We start from the raw sequence: 22,135 nt of genomic DNA, 5'->3' as shown, positions 1-22,135 counted from the left end.
GAGTGTTCCATTGTGCTCAAGGAAAATTGATCATAAGGCAGACACTTAACCAACTGAGCCACCCAGGCGTTCCATCTTTCATTAATTCAGATAAATTAATAAGCTGTGGGGATGAGAGGCACACAAGGTTTAGCGTAATAGCCCTAGCTTTCTTGGCTAATATTAGGCATGACTTCAAGTAAACCACTCAAACTTTCAGAGATTTAGTTACTGTAGAGGAGTGACCATTCCTACACATCACAGTGATTTTGTAAAGATTATGAGTGTTTACATGAGATAAGGTTTCTGAAAATTACAGTTACACAGGATATCATTCAGATAACTACATTTTTAAAAATCTCCAGTGAAAATAAGAACTGTTCCTTTACCATGGTTACAACACAACAACAATAATGGACATTTATGGAGCATTTACGAAAGGCCAGGTGATACAAAGACAACACTAGTCTACTGATTTTACAATGAAGAAAATTAAGTCTTAAAGAGGTTAAAGCCTTGAAGACTACTCATAGCAATTAAATGGTAGAACTGGGACTCAAACCCATATAACTGATCATATTCTACACTTTGGCCATGAGAAATGAGGTAGGAAATTTATTACAAATAGCAAACAAACAACTGATACAAAGACCCCTGAGGTCAAAATAGTGAAGAATTCAAATCTGTCTTTAGCCACCTCTTCCACACCTAGCCCCTCACCCCAGATACAGTCTGCCTACTCTTTTCCCTATGCTAAGAATATGAAATTAGTGTTAAACTGATATCAATTACCTTTCAATAAAATCTTTATAAATTATATTATGTATAGTGACATCTTAACAAATTGCCCATTAAGTGTATCCAGTAGTAACTTTTAATTTCTAGCATTTAACTGATATAATTTAGGCTAAAAAGACCTTCCCAAAACCTCTCAAATTACATGAATATGGTCTCATACTCTGCCCATTTGTAAAATGCTATCTGCATACATGTGTTTCCTAGTTTTAGGGCAAAGAGCTTTAACATTGTACTTTCTAACCCAACAGAATTTTATTTTTTATTTTTATTTTTTAAAGATTTTATTTATTTATTTGACAGAGAGATAGAGAGAGAGCACAGATAGTCAGAGTGGCAGGCAGAGGGAGAAGCAGGCTCTCTGCTGAGCAGCGAGCCTGATGCGGGGCTTGATCCCAGGGCCCTGGGATCATGACCTGAGCTGAAGGCAGACGCTTAACCAACTGAACCACTCAGGCACCCCCCAACAGAATTTTAAACCACTTCAAATTACTTGTACAACAAAATTCTTTCCTGGCTTATCAGTTCCCTGATCTATATGTGACCTTATTTTATTTTTTTTTATATTCTATTCATTCATTTGAGAGAGACAGAGAGCATGAGTGAGGGAGAGGCAGAGGGAGAGGGAGAAGTAGACTCCCCGCTGAGCAGGGATCCTGACATGGGGCTTGATCCCAGGACCCTGGAAGTCATGACCTGAGCCGAAGGCAAAGGCTTAACCATCTGAGGCACCCAGTTGCCCCATGTGACCTTATTTTAAAAAACAGATTGTCTCTGCCTGTTTTGTGATTAAAACACACAAATGATAAAGCTCAGCAAAATAAAAGAAACAAAATCTACATATTTAGTAAGTCATACTAGGAATTTTGTAAAGGCCAAGGAAAGTATTCGCACATGTTGTACCAATCATTATGTAAAAAATATGATTTGTAGCCATGTTTCACTTCATTATTTCCAGCACAGGTTACTCTGCTATTTTGTCCAGGCCTCTTTGATTCCAGTTTAGCATAAAATACTTTGTCATTTAGCTTTGCTGTCTAAGAATAACAGACAATAAAGAATCCAGAATATTGCAGACAGTTTTGAAAATTTTAGAAATTATTTTTTAATGATCCCCTCATTAAATCTTCTGATCCAATCAGACTCATATCCTGTAGCTCCCCTTCTCTTTGGTTTACTTCAAAATAGGCTGTTGTAGGTCAAAACATGTTGAAACAATGACTACAAATATTGAAACATATGTATCAGCACACATAATAACACAGGAAGCCAAAGTGGGCTGACTTGCTTCATTTTGTTTACTATTCTAAATTAAAAACAAAAATTTAATCCAGGTACATGTGTGAAAGGTTGAGATAATTTCCTACAGAGTCACAGACAATTCAGTAAGGAAGGATACGGAATAGAACCATGCTGTGTATCTGTCATACAATAGTAACTTGGGAGGGAAGCTAATTCTATTTTAATCTACTAAATATTACAAATTTTATTTTTTACCAATTCTTCTCTTAAGGAATCCTTGAGGTTATAAAATTTATAAAACTGAAAATAGATATCACCCAAAATATAAGGTGAAGAAAAGTGTTACCATTGTCCTTTTCTTAACAGAATGGAAATTAAATTTTAGATTTGATCACAGATATTTTAATATCTATAATGCCACCACCAAGTTGTACTCCTGTCCAATTTTAGATACGCCACTATTTAAAGACAAAGAAATTGTATTAGAACAGTCATTAGTTTGGGTATTGGAACAATGTCAGGTAAGTATGGCAAGTTACAACCATAAGGATTTCTCCCGCATTTCATTTGATGACTCATTTTATATATGATGGAGTGTATTCTAACATTGCTTGAAAACTTCTTAGTGTGAGAATTATAAAAGTTTGATGTGGATAATTTATCCACTTAAAAAAAACAAGCCTGCTGGGGTGCCTGGGTGGCTCAGTTGTTAAGGGTCTGCCTTCAGCTCAGGTCATGATCCCAGCATCCTGGGATCAAGCCCCGCATCGGGCTCCCCGTTTGGTGGGAGGCCTGCTTCTCCCTCTCCCATTCCCCCTGATTGTGTTCCCTTTCTCACTGTCTCTCTCTCTGTCAAATAAATAAATAAAATCTTTAAAAAAAAAAAACAAAAACCAAAACCAAGCCTGCTCTTTACTGATAGGTAGGGGTAACAACAATCTAATACATTTGGATAAAAACAAAAAGAAAACCATAACTGAAAATTTAAGAATAAACATGATCTTTTGAAGAATCTGCTTGATAGCTCTTACTTGATTATGACTACTAGTCCAAATCGAAGTCTGTTAGTATACTACATATATTCTCAGAGCATAGTGACTCTAATTTTTCTAATTTTCCAATACAAGCTTAATTTAAAATGCAAAATTATTCCAAAATGATTGGAACTGTTAGTGTTGTAAGAGCTTTAAAAGTAGGTGGATGACTATAATATTCAAATAATGTACTTATTATTAATTTAAGAAAATTTATAAGAAATTTATTATGCTAAATGAGATTCCTAGGTATAATCTAAAATTTAATACAAGAGAAAATATACCAAAAACTTACATAAAAATTGAATAAAATTTGGAAATGCAAATCTAGTAAATAAAAGTAACTTTCAATTTACCTGTAATAGGCTTTTTTCAAACTGCACATTATTAAAACCACAAAAGCTTTTTTAACTATAATGTATATTAGGCTATAAAACCTTCCCAATAGCTTTTGCATAAACACAGTAAAAATATATTTTCAGTTAAAAAGCAACTTAATGAATATTTATGAGAACAATAAACCTATATGTTAATAATTACTTATTAAAATAATAATTTATTAAGTGCATATTATTTTCAAAGTTCAAGTGAGAATATTTTAAGTTTGTATAGCTAGACTAATGTTTTATAACTTATTAAAGGTTAATTTGTTATAAAAACAGGAAGTCTATTGAATTCAAAACCAGCTACAATACATTGTGTGGCTGTAATTTTAATTACATAAATTTTAGGGAGAGGTTTTGGGGATTTTTTGCCGAACAAATATTCATTTTTTTTTAAATTTCTTTCCAGAAGTAATTTAACTGTCTCCACATACTTTATAGCAACAGCAAATGAGTAAAATCTAAGCTGCTGACTAGGATTCCTTAGCAATGTGTTCCTCAGCAAGATAATAATTTATTTTTATTAAAAGACAGAGAGAGAGGGAGAGAGCTCAGTGCCAAATAGATAGCAATTAATAATTAGACATCATATGGCTTTTTTAAAACTTTGTTAAGCATAGAGCCAAGGGTTTATTTACTTTTTAATTTTTCAATTTTGTAACACCCTGTATGAAATTTCAGAAATGAAAGGAACTATGCAAAAATCTCTAAGTTAAAGTTAGTTTTAGGATATTCTAAATTCAAATACGTAAGAAAATCTTTAATGCCATAATAATTCCTGGAATAGTCTAAACACTCTACTGAAGTACTGAGCTTTACAAACAAGGCAGGGATTATACAATGTAATGAATAAGATCTTAGATTTTGATTACACAGGATAGTGACCATTAAGGAAATGAAATGCAAATAGAAAATGCAGTAACTGATAAAACATTTTGGTGTGATTAAATAAAATATTGGCTTATTTTCAGTGCTTAGTATGTTTTAGACATTGTGTTGAACACTTATATATATTATTTCAATTAATTTCTATAATAACCTTATGAGTCAGGCAAATTCATTATGTTTTTAGAACCATACATGATACCTCCACTTTCACAATAAATTTAAAATTTGTAGATGTTTATACTACTATTCTACAAATATAATACAGTTTTCATTACCAAAATGTTATTTTCATGTTACACAACTCCATCACCTCAAAAAAAGTTTGTGCATAAAAATAAATACTGAAGAATGTAAAAAGTGAAAGTAGGCACTATCTTGTTAACTCATTGTTTATATTCATCCTTAATCAATTTATATTTGTTTTTAACATTCATTTATCCATTAATTTATATGTCTTATTCTAAATTTAAAGAGACAAGTTTAATTTTTTTCCTTTGAGATTCAAATTATGCTACATGGCATCAACATAATTCTTACTGTTAAATTGGGCAAAAGTGCAATCTTGAGAGATAATATTTCTATAATTGATTTATCTAATAAGTGTATTATTGTTTTCAGTTCAATTCTGCAACTTTGAGAGAACTGCCATTTCCTCGTTATTAAATTCATGTTCCTTCCCATTAGATTCTCGGTTTTTAAGGGCTTAATAATAATATTTATCAAGAGTTATGCTTGCTGGGGTGCCTGGGTGGCTCAGTTAAGCGTCTGCCCTCAGCTCTGGTCATGATCCCAGGATCCTGGGATGGAGCCTGCATGGGGCTCCCTGCTCAGCGGAGAGTCTGCTTCTCCCCCTCCTTCCTTCTCATGCTCTCTCACTATCTCTGTCTCTCTCAAATAAATAAATACTCAAAAAAAGAGTTATGCTTGCATTTTCAAATTTAATGCTCACACAACCTTAAGAGTTGATATTATTTTTATCACCACTGTAGAGAATGTAATTTAAGAGAGAGAGAGAGAGAGAAACAAACAAAACCTCTAAGACTTCAGAGGTGTTAGATAATATTCTTTTTTTTTTTTTTTTTTTTTTTTAAGATTTATTTATTTGAGAGAGAGAATGAGATAGAGAGAGCATGAGAGTGGGGAGGGTCAGAGGGAGAAGCAGACTCCCCGCTGAGCAGGGAGCCCGATGTGGGACTCGATCCCAGGACTCCAGGATCATGACCTGAGCCGAAGGCAGTCGCTTAACCAACTGAGCCACCCAGGCGCCCCAGAGGTGTTAGATAATATTCTAAGGTCACTTAACCATCAAGAAGAGCCAGGACTTGAGCCTATATCTACCAGCCTCACATCCTTCCATATGGCGCTTCATGATTTAAAGCAAGTTACCTGTTGAGCACAGAGCAAACACAGCAGATTGGAAGGACTGGGACACCTATCTCCAGAGGGGAAAATAAAACTGTCAACCATACACAGGGGGAGAGGGAAAAACTGGAATATTTGAAAATAGCTCGGGATTACCACAAAGCTATGTATTGCCATAATAGACATCTATAATTGCCAAAAGTTAAAATATGTCTAAAGCTTATTCTTTCAGATTTTAGAGTAATATGTAATATATAAAAATATTTCTGAAACGTGTGACTTTAGGGAATGAACTAGAAGAAATCAGTTGTTTTTTTTCCTTCCCTCCTTCCATCCTTGTCTGTCTCTGGCTTCTGTCTCTCTCTCTCTCTCTTGATTTCTTGCTTTTCTTAATTTATACTATAACTCTTAGTTAGGAGCAACAACATACTTTGCACCCTTTCTTATGGTGCCAAACTTGTGTGAATACATGGTGATTATTTCTGTTGACCATATTACAACATATATGCAAAAAATCATCTCTTCTGATACATGATGTCACGTGTTTTGATTTTATGATATTAAGATAGTAAATGTAATTAAATTGTATTATCACATAGGTAAAATACAGACAAGACTTCCAAATTATGGGATTCATTCACTATAGACTGAAGACTTGTAGACATACCTTCATTTAGTTTTAAGTCACAAAAAATACTTTAATATTTGGAATACGATCTGAAGCATTCAATTAGTTATTCTTATCCTAAACTCACTTTCTTAAAGTCTGATTGATTACCAAATGGCAGAATAATGACACAGTCCAAAGTTTTTTCATTACAACTTATGATTGAAGTTGTATTTCAACAAAAGCTACTTAGTTTGTAGATATGGTAATATTTGGTCTAAGTCATTTAGAAAAATAAGTAAAGTCAGTCAGTGGAAAATGGAAAGCATTCTGATTTTAAAAACAACAGCAGATTTAGCTTTTAAATACATTAAACCATTGTTTTCTGACTTTGTTTTCTAGTCCTGACCATATTTTCTTTGATCAACGGAGCAGCTCTGGAGTTTTATAATTATAAAATATGGAGCACTGGTCTTTTGTAATTACTTCTGAGAACTGGGTTGGAAGTACCTCATTAAATCAATCAGTGAACAAGTGTACTCTTCCTAAATATCAAGATAGTGTTTGTTTTTTATTTTCATAAAATACTTCCAAAAATTGTCTTAAGAAAAAAGGAGCAAGTTTGCTTCCATACACAAAACCATATCGAAAAGCACCATACAATGGTGCTGATTTAAATATTTTTTAATCTGAAATATTCATAGAATGCCACATAAATAGATCCACTAGGATCATCAATACCAGGGGAAATTATAATGCACTAAAACTTTCAATAAAAATGGGGGTTTTCAGGGCACCTGGTTGGCTCAGTAGGTTAAGTGGGTTAAGCGTCTGCCCTCAGTTCAGGTCATGATCCCGAGTTTTGGGATGGAGACCTGCATCGGGCTCCCTGCTCAATGGGGAGTCTGGTTCTCCCTCTGCCTCTCCCTCTCCCTCTGCCTCTCTCTCTCAGCCCCTCCCTGCTGCTTGTGCTCTCTCTCTCTCTCTCGCTTGCTCTCTCTCTCTCAAATAAATAAATAAAATCCTAAAAAAAAAGTTATTTTCTTTTTTTTTCCTATCTTTCCAGCCTCATTGCCACATCACACATAAGATTATACCAGTGTGCACATGCATCCGCCACACACACATAAAACATACTGTGAATATTTTATCTCTAAAAAATATTGAATACCTTTTTTTTTTTTAAAGATTTTATTTACTTATTTGTCAGAGAAAGCGCAAGCAGGGGGAATGGCAGAGACAGAGGCAGAACATTTATTTATTTTACCTGAACTAGAAGATTTTTTATTGATCATCCAACTGTCCATTTGTTGAATATTGATTGGGAAATCACCAATACCTATAGATATTTCCTCACTAAATCCCCACCTCAACATTTTAAATTTAATTACTTTATAAATTAAGTAAATAGTATGAAGTTTACTTGCTTTAAATAATACTACTCCTTCCTAATCTGTGGGAAACATTCTATTCCGAAGTATAAACACCTAACAGTTGTTTACTACCTCTCATTTCCCTCCAGCTCTTCTAAGAGGTCTACCTGTGTAAGAATGCTTTATGTATTTAAGTAGTGGTTGGTTAAGTTACACACTGGCTTGGGCGCCTGGGTGGCTCAGTTGGTTAGGCGACTGCCTTCGGCTCAGGTCATGATCCTGGAGTCCCGGGATCAAGTCCCGCATCGGGCTCCCTGCTCAGCGGGGAGTCTGCTTCTCCCTCTGACCTTCCTCCTTCTCATGCTCTCTGTCTCTCATTCTCTCTCTCTCAAATAAATAAATAAAATCTTTAAAAAAAAATAAAAAGTTACACACTGGCCAAACAATACACAATTAATATTAAAATATAAATCTTATTGGATGAATAGATAGGAAAATGGTTCATTTATAGGAAATTACAAAATCATTTGGATTCCTGGATCATTAAAATTCTGATTATAAGGATAGAAAGGTAAATAAGAAAAATTTAAAAACCAGTTAATACTTACAGATATATGTTACTATTTAACAATGAGTGCTAGGAATGTGCTGTCTGTTACTCCTTTTATAAAAAAACAACAATAGCATTTGTGGATTTTTATATGTAATATCATCATGCAAAAAAAGGCATAAATATATGCATTCATCTATAATTTCACTGCCTACAAATTTAACTCCTGTAAGACATGAGGCTGATGTGTGGTATGGACCTAGACGATGGCCCAGCCTCCATATTTCAGTAGGATTTATATGATTTCTAGTTGTCATGAAGTGTACAGTAATTTTTTTATTATTGCTTTTGTGAAAATGGCTCTAAAATGAAAGCCAAATGCTTTTATTACATTTATAAAATAAATTTCATTCTAGAGTGCTATTCAGCAATTTGGGAATATGTGATGGTCTTAGGATGGGCTTTACTAAGTTTCAGATTGTCACAGAAAAATCTAAGTGGATCCATTATGACATACAATATTCTGTCTTAAAGTTTAAAGACTTAAAGCACTCTCCCATATAATAAACTGCTAAAATACAAAACCAAAATAAACCCAAAGCCTTTCCTTTAAGGTTTAAGCTTAAGGAACTAGCACAAGTTAGATCTGGAGAACTGGGTTGGCTCTCCCCTGCAGTAACAACGTATGGATGTCAAGACATACATTTAAAAGCCATGTGCCTCTTTCATGGTTTCTGCTACACACTGTAGGGATTTTCTCATCAAACCCTTCATGGAGACTAAATTAACACATAGACAGTATTTATGATAAAACTAATGAGATCTCCTCCTTCTTGGCCACAGATTATTTTTCTACTCATTTTAGGAGATAATATCACAATTAGTTTCCCTTTTTGATCTATCTTAGATGCAGAGAATCCCACCCAAATTTATTTTTGAACTCTGATTTAGTAGCTACTGCACAAGTAAGAAAAGATGAACTTTTCTCTTTATACATTCAGCTGCATGTTCCCAGTCCAGATGCTTATTGAGAATCATGATTAGCAGTTGTGATACACATCAATTGGTTCTCTGCCATTTTCAACCCAGCTGTATCACTATATTATCTCGCTTTCTGGTGTCAGCCCCAGAATATACTTGATAGACCCGTTAAACACACTCAACTGTTACCATGCTGTACAACCTTATCTAGTCCATGCTTCCTTTTTCTTCACTATGTGAATGTGTATTAATAAATGTATTATCAATGATTCAACCAAAATATCTGGGATAATCTACAGAACACAGAGATGGCTAGAGTGGAATTTAAAAAGTTAAAGAAAGGATTCCTTGTCTCCTCTGCCTAGAAGATAATACTGTTTGTGGCAAGCCTCTTTCTGCATAGATCTCTTTGTTAGATCTACTCATGGGCCTATAAATAAGATGATGAGGGGAAATACACCAGGTTTTTAATAACTGTGTCCTATTCTAGATAAACCACTAATTCATTGCTTCGTAGATATGGCCAAATGGTTTTATAATATAAATATTCCCTGGAGCAGTTAAATATAAAGAAACTTGCTTTAACTCATAATCTACTGGTAAGGATTTTGAGTATTTGACCTATAAATTCTGTTACAAAAGTTTTTGTATGTCTTTACTATGTAACTTGAATTTTTTATCATCCATAATCTCACCAATCCAATTTACATAATTGGTCCCTCCCACAAACAACATTTTAGTCAACGTATATCACTGGAAGACTGAACAAGCAGAATTCAAGTACCAGAAACAATGCTGCTCTGTTTCTCATTGCCCATTCAGGACATATCTGGAGAGGATCCCCAAACACCTGGAAGAAGACTTCTTCTGATTATTGGTAATTTTTAAAGTCCTCTAATCAATTTGAGTCACGTGTCTTAAATAATTAGAATATGTCATCTTACATCGTGATCAAAACTCTACCCTTGATTTAAAATTTCATCTTCCTGCCCTCCACCAGCTCCGGTCTGTTATTGCAGAAGGAGTGAACTCTGTTTCCTTTCTTTCCTTATGCGCTAATGATACTTACCTATAAATTGAATATAATAATGGTCCCTACTTCAATAATATAGTTATTATGAAGACAAATGTGATAGTACATAAAAATGCTTAGAAAAATATCTAGCCCATATTACTAACAATGGGAAAATATAAAGAAGTAGAAATCATCCATAATTCCATTGACCCAATTTATATAATTGGCCCCTAGAGGCTGGAGTAAATAACACTGGAGAGCTGTGAGCCTTTTTGGGTCAAAGGAAGGTGCATCAGAACAAGGGGGTTGGGGGGTGTGGGCAGACAAACCATTTCTTGGCCAGGAGAAATAATCTACTCCCACTAGTCTAGCCCAGACCAAAGAACTACAGATTTGACTAGACCTAAAATCAAGTAGCTTAACAAAAACATGTAATTACTTATACTCTTTTGTTTCACTAGAAAATATACCTAATATAAATTAGTTTTTCTTTTTGGATAGTTTTCAGATCAGTATGAATTTGTGTTACCTCTCTACTACTGCATTCTCCTTTCCAAGAGTCACAATAAACATTAGTGCATTCTCTAGACCAGAAGGACTAGGCAGGCAGCTACTTTGTATTTTCTTAAAGAGCCAATTATAGATACCATTTCTAGGTCTCCGGCAAATATTGTGTGTATGTATATATAACTGTATCTATCTATAAATATAGAGAGATATAGATATTACACAAATATATAAACACACATATATTTTTCTGCTCCCAGCTCTGAAGACATAGGCCAATCCCAACACAGACACTCCTATTCTGCTCATTTATTAGATGCTGAGCAAAACCATCTCTTACTTTCAGGTTTCTTGGGTGAGTCAGGCACCAGTCTATCATGTCCCCCATACTGCGGAGGACACACATTAAGGCCTCCACATGGTTCCATTGAAGCTCTAATCACTAGGCTTACAATGGAACTTAAAATAAATTTCTCCAGGGGTGCCTGGATGGCTCAGTCAGTTAAGCGTCTGCCTGCAACTCAGGTCATGATCTCAGGGTCCTGGGATCGAGCCCTGGGCAGGGCTTCCTACTCAGTAAGGAGTCTGTTTCTCCCTCTCTCCCTGCTCATGCTCACTCTCACTCTCTCTCTCTCTTTCTCAATAAATAAAATCTTAAAAAAATAAATTTCTCCAAAATTTATATTCATAAAATCTTCTCCCTGCCCCATCCTCCAAATCTTTTATATACCAGATGTAAGAGGCTCAGCAACACTCTAACAAGTTTTTAATTATTTCCTTTGAAATACTGGTGTTGGGTAGTTCATATTGAAATACACATTCTTGGATATATTAGAGCCTCAGTTAAAAATTCCAATTTATCATCTTGGTTAGCTAGCTAGCTAGCAAATCTGTCTACCAATCTACTCTAACTACACATATACACTTACACATTAAAGACTCAGGATGTGAGGTGGGACCGCCTGGATATAAATCCTGATTGTTTCATTTCACTGTCTGGTCGTCTTTGAGCCAGTCGCTTATTCGTTTCCTGCCTTAGTTACCTCTCCTGTAAACTGAAGATAATAACGGTCCCCACCCAACAACATGATTATTGTGAAGATTAATGTGACAATACATTTAAAATAACACTTTGAAAAGTATTTATCCCATATTACTAACATGCTATCTTTAGAAGTAACAATAATACAATCATTATTATGATAATTATTATAAATGTCTACTTTATAACTTGTTTGACTTATGAGGATTTTCACATGCTGTTCAATATTCTTTTTTTTTTAAAGATTTTATCTGACAGAGAGAGAGAGAGTGTGCACACAAGCAGGGGGAGCGGCAGGCAGAGGGAGAAGCAGACTCCCCACTGAGCAGGGACCCCAGCGCAGGACTCAATCCCAGGACCCTGGGATCATGATCTGAGCTGAAGGCAGATGCTTAACCGACTGAGCCACCCAGGCGCTCCTCAATATTCTTCTTTACATTGTAATTGTATAGTATTCAGCCATACAAATAGCATCATTTTCAATACTAAACTGGACAAACATATCATTCCAGAATTTGTCACATCATTGATGATGATGATGTTTATCATCTCTGTTTCTCCCTCTTTATAATATACTGGTTGAACTGGAATTACTGGATCAAAATGTGATTAAGCAATTTAATATACATTGACAAATTACACTGCTAAAAATTAATATCACATTGATACACATATATCATATATCTCAAATATAATGTATTTTTAAGACTACCTTAAAATTCTAGCTAATTATCTATTATCAGAGATTGATTTAAGTATAAGGGCATCCATGGAAGGTAATGAATAACAGACACAGGATGTTCTCTTGTGTCCTTACAGAGTGTGCAAACAGATTTCTGGAAAATTTTTGGGCCTGGGAAGCAAAGATCTTTAAGTGTTGGATGAGGAGAAATCCAATATATCTTAAGAACCAGACAGTTCCAGTGACACAACTCCAGTGACCATTCTTTTTTTTTTTTTTAAGATTTATTTATTTATTATAGAGAGAGATAGTGTGTGTGTGCAAGAGAGAGCAGGGAGAAGGGGAAGAGGGAGAGGGAGTCTTAAGCAGATTCCATGCTGAGCTGGGAGCTCCATGTGGGGCTCAAGCTCACAATCCTGAGATCAGGACCTGAGTGGAAACCAAGAGTCGTATGCTTAACTGACTGTGTCATCCACATGCCCCTGACCATTCTTTTTTAATAGAAAAAGAAAATGAAGTAAGAATAAGCAGTAGTAGCTGTCTATCGTGGTGGTTCATTATGAGATACTTAGATTGAGCTGCTTTAATTATGTAAATGTATCTAGTGGATGAGTGTTAATAAACTTCTATTTAAATAAAATAAATCAAAATTCTGTTTCTACTTAGCATATTATATTTTAATTAAATTCTTGAGTACAGTCGGTAACTGTGAAGTTATACAGTTGACAAAATCAATCACTAAGGAGTGTAAATCTGCTAGATACTGGTCTAACACAAAGCACACAGGAATTAGTCAGTTTTGATAAAAGAAGCTTCACATATGTCATATGTCGTAAGAGGAAACTCTGGTTCTCATTCCTAGCATTCTACATTGATATTATTATAAAGAGTATGCCAATTTTATCAAGGTCCAACAAACTCCAATACCCAGCTTAAAGTATCTTCTGTCTTAAGTAATAAGAACATTAATTTTTCTCTTAAAGATTTTAATTTAAAATGTTCTATTTTGGTAAAGTCATCTCTTGTGACATTCTCTGACTCTTTGTGCCTCTCTTTTCCCTTCTCCTAGGTCTCTCTCTTTCTCTCCACTCACAGAGGCATGTAACTCAAAAAAAAAAAAAAAAATATATATATATATATATATATATATATCACCCTACCACCAACAAACAGCATCGGACCAACCTTATAAAGTAATGGCAATTTTCCTAATTTCAGGAGCGCAATCTGATTCGTTGTATTTTTCATTTTTTGAATCCTTTTTAAATCATCTGCATTTCCATAACCCACATCAATGACTTCAGCCTGAAAGAGAAGAGAAAAAGAAAAATACAGCAAACTGTCCATTTAGTATGACAAAATCATTCACAATAATTTGAAATATTCAAAAAAGAACTATTTCTACTCTTACCCTGACCCAATCACTACAGACGTGATCTTCCTATTTCTATTAGGATAAAACAATTCCTCTGGTCACTTAAAAAAATGGTTTAGAGTCACAAACTGAGGGGTGCTAAAGGGGTGATCGGTGGGGCATGAGGTGACTGGGTGATGGGCATTAAGGAGGGCAGTTGATGTAATGAGCACTGGGTGTTATATGCAACTGATGAATCACTAAATTCTACCCCTGAAACTAATAATACACTATATGTTAACTAAATTGAATTTAAATAAAAATTTTTTAAAAAAGTTTTAGATTCATTTTTCCTTTGCCCTCTCCCTTCTAAACAAGTTACAGCCTCAATTCATTCCTCTAACAGATGATCGAATTTGGTATATTATATATTTATGTTTCTGGAATTTGAACCATTTCACAAAATATAAGATTAATGTCCTTACAGTTCGACAAAAATCATACCATTCTTAGACTTACAAACAATCCAAAGGCTCTCAATTGTTATCCAAATTAAGTAAAGTCCGTCATGCACAGCTGTTCAGGTGGTACATATATTCAGTGTGAATGACAACCCCTTGGGTTATGCAGGATACAACCTGTACAACCAACAATATGCGCCAGTCTGGCATTCAAGGATTTTAGAACATGAGCCCAGACTACAATTTCTGTCACATTTCCCACTACCTCCTTACAGTTATCTTATATTCTACATCAAATATTTCTTATTTTTAAAAGTCCCCTTTTATTAATGTGAAAATTTTACGCCTTTCTGGAGATTCTAATGAGAATCCTCTATGTAGTTGCCCCTTTCCTTCTCCTTGAAAAGTACCATACTGAGGGTTTTATCAAACACATATTCCTATGATCCAAGATGATTCCTTATTCCTATGATCCAAGATTATTCCTTTTAGGTTTAGTTTCCATAATTTCTATTATTAAAATAGTAATCGTTGGGGTGCCTGGGTGGCTTAGTCAGTTAATTGTCTGACTTGTTTTCAGGTCAGGTCATGATCTCAGGTTTGTGAGATTGAGTCCCATGCCACACTCTGTGCTCAGAGGGGAGTCTGCTTAAAGATTCTCTCCTTCTGTGCCCCCCCAACCTCAAAAATAAATAAGTCTTTAAAAAAACAGCAATTGTTATGCTTCCCAATGATAACATGATAATACAGAATGTGCGGTTTAAAACTACAGCATCTACACATTGAGACATTAAGGAGTTAGTGGTGGCAAATAGTGAAAGAATAAAGGTGGAGAATCCAGACCTCTAACTTCCCACCTTTCTCAACTGGAGCTAATTTCTTTGGCCAGTTTCATGCAAAGGGCTTCCATAGAAGGCTCATATGAAGAGAGAATTCTGTTTTTAGAAGCACATGTGAATACCACCAAGACACTGGCAAATCTGTTAGAGGAAACATTTCTGGCATGAAATATTTCCTTAACCATTTCATTCATCTGCATCTGTCAAAACTTTACTGATACAATAAAGCCCTTTTCAAATGTTACCTTCTTTTGTTGTTGTTGTTGTTTTGTTTTTTTATTTTATTATGTTATGTTAATCACCATACATCATTAGTTTTTGATGTAGTGTTCCATGATTCATTGTCATGGAACAATCAAATGTTACCTTCTGATGAACTGTATTTCCCTGTTGCCCAAGTATGTGACCTTCTCTACTTTGAATCCCACAGTGATTCATTTCTGACTCTCATGAGGACCTCACTGGACTCATCTCTTCATATATATATAAAAATTTTCCTCAGTGAAGGCCCATCATGCACATTTCTCACTCTTCACCCAGATGTCCAGTATATACTGTTATTTCATCAGTCGTAAGTTGAAACTATTATAGTTTATACGATATCTCTGAAAAGTTAAGCTGTACTTTCAAATGGATGTCTTAAGAAAAGAGACTATGGACTCTGAGAACAAACTGAGGGTTCTAGAGGGGAGGGGGTGGGGGAATGGGTTAGCCTGGTGATGGGTATTAAGGAGGGCATGTATTGAATGGAGCACTGGGTGTTATATACAAACAATGAATCATGGAACACTACAGCAAAAACTAAAAAAAAAAAAAGAAAAAAAGAAAACCTTGTTAAAAGCTCTTCTATCAGAATGGTTTTGGATAACAATTTTGTTCCTATTAAAATGGGATTTAAAGCAGTGCCTTATTAATATAATTTTTGAGTTTGCTAATACCATTACAATATAAATAACCATGGATTTATGATTTTAAAAGCCTGATTAAATAAATGATCACATAATATTAATAATCATCACAGTGGAAAAATGAGAGAATTCATATTATTCATTTAAATTTTTAAGCTACCTACTAATTATGTGTGATTCACTGATATCATCTTAAAACAAGGATATTACTCAATTGGTTATATTAATGAACTTATTTTTCACATTTAGGAGAGGCTGGGGGATGATCATGCTGGCTTGAGAGGGTGTGAGCTAGACTTTGACTTTTTGTTTGTGTATATACCAGAAAGATGTGAGAGTTACAAAAACACCAGTTTACATTATTGGAAAATAGCAATACCTTGCCTCAATAATGGCAATTTTAATTAAAGAGCTCTTTAATTATCTTTCTTTAAATAGCACATCAATAGATTCAAGCATTTTAACACGTAAAAAGAGGGTTTTTTTTTTCTTTTTTCACAAAGATTGTCCTCAACACAGCATCATTATACCAATTTATTTTGGCTTCTGCATTAAAAATCAATAATTACAGAAATCAATGTTCTCATGGTTTGACAGGTGATAATAAAAATGTATCTATTGCCTTCAAAAGATGCCTCTGAATCAGGTCCTTCCTGAAAGTCTTTCCTATTTATCTTTACGCAAACTGAAAAATCACAGCTGCAAGAAAGCACATTGAAGTTTTCTAAGACACAAATGAATATACAATGATGATAAAATGTCAAGCCATTTCTTTCCACACATTTTTGTTTCTACAATGAACCTTTCTTATTATACGTATTCTGTCACACTGGACAATCATCCAGTCAACCAACTGAGGTACTATGTTTAATTTATGTCCAAATACCAAGGATTAAGTTACATCTGACTAGTCCCCTTGGAAAATATCAAATGAGCAGGAACCTATGTACTGGTTGAATTATTCACTTGTGTGCACCAGCTTTTCCATTGAGGACTTCCCTGACACATAGGAGGGGGTAAATGAGAGGTGCAAAGTAAAATGGAACTAGTTCTCTTTTGTTTTATTTATTTTTTAATTTAACCTGGGAGAGATATAAAAAAGTCTACACATTATTTTTTATAAAGATTTTATTCATTTGAGAGAGAGAGAGAACACGAGCCAGAGGGAGGGGCAGCAGGAGAGGGAGAAGCAGACTCCCTGCTGAGCAGGGAGCCCGATGCGGGGCTCGATCCCAGGACCATGAGATCATGACCTGAGCCAAAGGCAGACGCCTAACCGACTGAGCCACCCAGGCACCCCAATCTACACATTAATTTTTATTTAAATTCTATTCTTTAATTTTTGACTAAAAACAAAGAACTTAAAACAGCAACAACAACTGTAACAAAAAAAAAACAAGTATTTTATACTTCATTAAAGATTTTAAAGTATTGCAATGACAGCAGAGAGTGTGGTAGCAGCTAAGAGAAAAAGTGGCATGGTTTCAAAATAAACACTAAATATTAAAATACAATTATCTTTTGTGGCAAAATATGTGAGTAGAAGGAATCATAAACCAGATAATGAAAATTCAAAACATTAAAAAGTGTTATTCTGTTATATCAGTTGTTTAATGCTTCTACACAAAAATGGTGAGAATATCCTGAGCAGAAGCAAAAGAAAGGAATAACTAAGAGAAATGAGTAGAATTGTTATTTCCTGTAGTCAGCTAAATAAAATAAATAGGACAATCATGGAAATAACTAGGTCAGAGAAGAATATCTAGGGCCATCTACCTATGGGTGGTCTGTGCTCCACAGTGACGAACAAGCCAGTGCCATGTTTCTCTTCTCTCTTGAGGTAGCAAAAATTATTCATGCTTATGAAAGATGTATGCTTTGAAATTTTTCAGACTTGACATTTTCAACCAAATCAATCACTCTGGATCCTCTTAGCTCTTCTCTAATAGATTCTGAATGTACAGAATGTTTGAAAAGCATTGCTGCTTTGACTAAAACAGTAATTTTCTACTCAGAGTCAGAAATGGTAAGCCCAAGAAGTTCTCATACTGACAAAATACAGTGTCATCAGAAGTACTAGTCACCTAAGTACAAGTTGTACTTCAGAAATTTACTACTATCTTATATAATCTAGCTTTGAATCCTCTTCAAATTAGTGCTTATGTCTACTAAAAACTTGTAAAAATCAAAAAGTCCTCCCACATTTACCTCTGTCTTTTCTAGAAGGCATTAACATGTTAATATTTATGAAGACTTCAAAATTCAGAGACTGCTAGAATTTTATTAGCACTTCTTTTTCAAGTTCACTCAATGGCTTTCCATCACACAGATATTATCATGGAAACCACACTGTACCGAAGCATGAAAAGCAATACTGTTTCCTCCCACTCCTGTGGCAGACATCACTAATCAGTCATCATCTTTTCAAACTCCTTCTCAGGATGGTAATCCAGCTAATGAAGACCAACTAGGGGTTGGCATAAGTAGGGAGCTGTATAAAATAATTAACATTTTAACGTAAAATAACTATTAATATTTAACAACTATTAATTATTTAAATAATATTTAGCTATTTAAAATCTTTAACAACTGGAACACAAGTACTAATCAGTTAAAATGCACTCCTAACCAATCAGAAGAGGTATCAGCTAGTGTGCTAAGCTAGTATATCCCAACTGAATCCAGCATTAAGCATGAGACACACAATCCATTTTGCTGTTTTTGGTGTAAAAAATCAGATAAAGAGGTGCTTGTCAATTTTATCATTTTTTTTTTTTACTGTAATATATACACTTACTGAAAAAAGTATTTGCTACAATGATACACTAAGTGCAAGGCTTCCTGACATGATGACCACATTTCTATAGCAGAAATAACAAAGATAAGCCAGACTAGTGGTTAGTTGTCTTGACATATAGTAATTATTTTAAAAATTTGCAAAATGTTTTATAATCTAATATGTAATGCACATCCATCTAAAGGATGAAAAATTGAGTTAAAACTATTGTAATATAGAAATTTAACCAAAGTGAAGCACAATTCTGTTGGGTTTATATCTCTATGTTTCAAGTCTATAATCTCCAAAATCAATAGACAGAATTATGTAAGTTAAGAATAAGATACTAGAGTAAGAAAAAATAGATTTGTTGGGAAGAAAATATACTTTAAGTTTTCCTAATTTTAATAAATATTACCTTACAAAATATTTAGATATTTGTATTATTTGGCCAATAATTTAAAAATAACCATCAGAGTATCTTTCCTTTTCACTGTTTTTGTTAAAGTCATTTTGAAAGCTAAAAATATGTCTTCTAAAAGAGAGATTATGAAAAATATGTAGAGAATTAGGAGGAAAACATAATTATGGAAGTCCAAGGAAGAGTGTATTAAAGAGGAAATTATTTCATTTTCCAATAGTATGTGTCAGGTTATATTCTAGTTTCTGAAGGTATGGAGGAAAATGAATTACAAAAGGTACCTTCATGCTCTGGTGACTTTCTCTTGCTAGAAGGTCAACAATAAAAAGATAAACAAAGACACTAACAAGTTAGAAGACTTTTAGTTATGATATGCCCTAACAACAATAAGGAAGGGGTAATGTAATAGAGGGTGATAAGGAATTATTTTAATAAGAATGTCAGAGCAGGCATTGCTATGGAGATCACATCCAATTGATGAGAAGCCATGCACTCACCAGGGGGAAAGAACTTTTTAGGCAGAGGTTAAGAACAAATGAATGAAGAGCTCTATCAAATGAAACAAAGACATTTTATACGTTAAGGAGTAAAACGTGACTATGGAACACTGAAATAGGAAGTTATTAATTTTCTTATAGGGGTAGAGATTAGATAGGGATAGAATTTCAGGAAATTTATCAATGAAGGAAAGAACAATAGTTAGGTGATACACAACAGTCAGGAGCAATAGTTAGCTGGTACACATGCAGCTGAGAGAGGTGATAGTATGTTGGTTGGTTGGTCTGCTTTTACCAAAAAGGAGACTTAAAAATATTTAGAAACTGAAAAGAAGATTTGGCCCAAGTGGTTGACAAATCCTAGAAATAAAAGTAGTATAGAGAAACTAGATCTAGATTATTCTTTCTCATCCTGAGAATGGAGAATATAAATGAATGTAGAAGACGTTAATCCTACTCCATTGACATTTCCATGAATATCAGCAATAACTGGTTATGAGAGTTTCTGCAACTTTATCACTTTCCACATGTTTAACTTATTTACTCTGTTTGCCTGCAGTCAACTAGGAAGATTCTTGAAATGAAGTAAAAAATAACAGCAGCAGCCCTGGCTAACCACTTTGGAGATAAGTAACCTGGAATGACTCAGTCATGTCTCCTGGCATCAGGGTATAGGGCAACTGGGACACAGGGTCACTGTGTTGAGAGTCCAGGCAGGAAGCTGGTGGACCAGTCTCAGTTGCTTGAGAAAGAGGATGGAAGATCAGTTGATATTTTACAAAATGCTCCAAGTATCCCAGAAGGGGTTACATCTGACAGATAATTTTTTTTAAAGATTTTATTTATTTATTTTACAGAGACAGACAGCCAGAGAGGGAACACAAGCAGGGGGAGTGGGAGAGGGAGAAGCAGGCCTCCCACGAAGCAGGGAGCCTGATGCAGGGCTCGATCCCAGGACCCTGGGATCATGACCTGAGTTGAAGGCAGATGCTTAACGACTGAGCCACCCAGGTGCCCCTCTGACAGATAATTTGAGGGAATTCTTGGAAAAAGAATTTACCTCTTGATCTTCCAATAGTTCTGAGTGAAAGGTAAAGTTTATCTAAGGAACTTCCCCTTTCAGATGGAAATCAGAAGGGAGTTCTCTGCCCCTTACAATACTGTTACTGACTTTTGAGTGGTCTCTGTAGCATTGTTCTTGGCTCTGTGTACCTTACCCGAATACTGTGGCCATGCTGTAATTGGAAAACCAGTTTCTTGCAGCTTACTGAGTGCAGAGAAGCTGTATGTTAGTAAAATGTATCTTGGTGTGTGTGTGGGGGGGCGATCCCTGATGTGTAGATTTATAATTTTTTGTGGTTTAAATATCAGATCAGAATTAGGAAAGACTCACAGAATTGACTTCCACTAGCCAGAACAAGCTGACTTGAACCATTCCAGCGCACCATTGGGGCACTTGTACCTGGCCTTTTAAGTGGTAGAGCAATGTATTACTCAGGGCTGTCCTAGGTGGCTGAAAACAGAAGCAGGTATACATTAGAGGTATGGGTTGAAGCTGGTGCCTAGGTCCTGGCAAAGTAGAAAGAGGAGAGAAGGAGAAGAAAGCAAGAGGTGGGTAACAGCAAGAGAGAGATGAGGGCAAGAGGAGTTCACAGAAAACCCCCAGGTATTACAAAGTTGGAAATTGAACATAGGGCTTTTGAGAGAGAGAGAGGAAGGGAGGGTTGGGAGAAGGACTGAAGTGGTCACTAGTTTATGACATGATATAGGGGAATCGATATTTAACCATTTATGTCCTCTGTGCTAGACATTTTACTAAGGAGAGCATATCAATTGTGTTCAGTCTATCTTCAGAAGATTCATATTTGGGAGGTACTTCTGCCCGTTTTATAGATGAGGAAACGAGTTTAGAATATTTAAATATCTTGCTATTGCTCACAGTAGTTTCAAGCATGCAGTTTGCAATTGCTTACCTAACTGACAGTTTCTCCTATTAGACGGCCAGCTGCATGTGGACAGTGTCTGGAGCTTTCTTATTGATCACTTTGTCCCCTGTGACTGGCACTTAAGAGGCACCCAGTATGCTGAATGCTGAATGCTGAATGTTTCTTGTTATATTAGCGAGACCCAGAGAGCTAAACACTGGATTAGTCACCTAATCTTTCACCATCAAATTAAAATATAAGGAAAAACAAATTAATAATCACAGGGCACTTTATTTAATAAATGATACTCAACTTATTAAGGTAAGGATATTGAAGGAGTTGCAAATTCATTCAAGAGAATTCTTCCTAGAGGCCATGAAAGTAATGTGACAGAATTCTGCTTCTTTTAAAATCAATCAGATTAGTGTATTGAAATAGTACATAAACCTAAGGATCAACTTTTCCATAGATCTTTCTAGTTCTGAAAAAATTGAATTTGCAGCACCTACTGAAA

General features: G+C 35.0%; 1 protein-coding gene across 1 annotated transcript in view; it reads right to left on the bottom strand.

The window, feature by feature from the left end:
* NAALADL2 (N-acetylated alpha-linked acidic dipeptidase like 2) overlaps window positions 1-22,135 on the bottom strand; it is a 1,010,672-nt gene that overhangs the window by 342,281 nt on the left and 646,256 nt on the right. Inside the window, exon 6 of the mRNA XM_081813090.1 lies at window positions 13,626-13,745. Coding sequence (XP_081669216.1) covers window positions 13,626-13,745 — 120 coding nt within the window. The remainder of the gene's footprint in view (window positions 1-13,625; window positions 13,746-22,135) is intronic.

This window comes from Leptonychotes weddellii, chromosome 1, assembly GCF_054177405.1.
Source record: "Leptonychotes weddellii isolate Sample4059 chromosome 1, ASM5417740v2, whole genome shotgun sequence".
NCBI lineage: Eukaryota > Metazoa > Chordata > Mammalia > Carnivora > Phocidae > Leptonychotes > Leptonychotes weddellii.
Note: the sequence above shows the minus strand (reverse complement) of the source record. Positions and strands in the feature narration are given on the sequence as shown.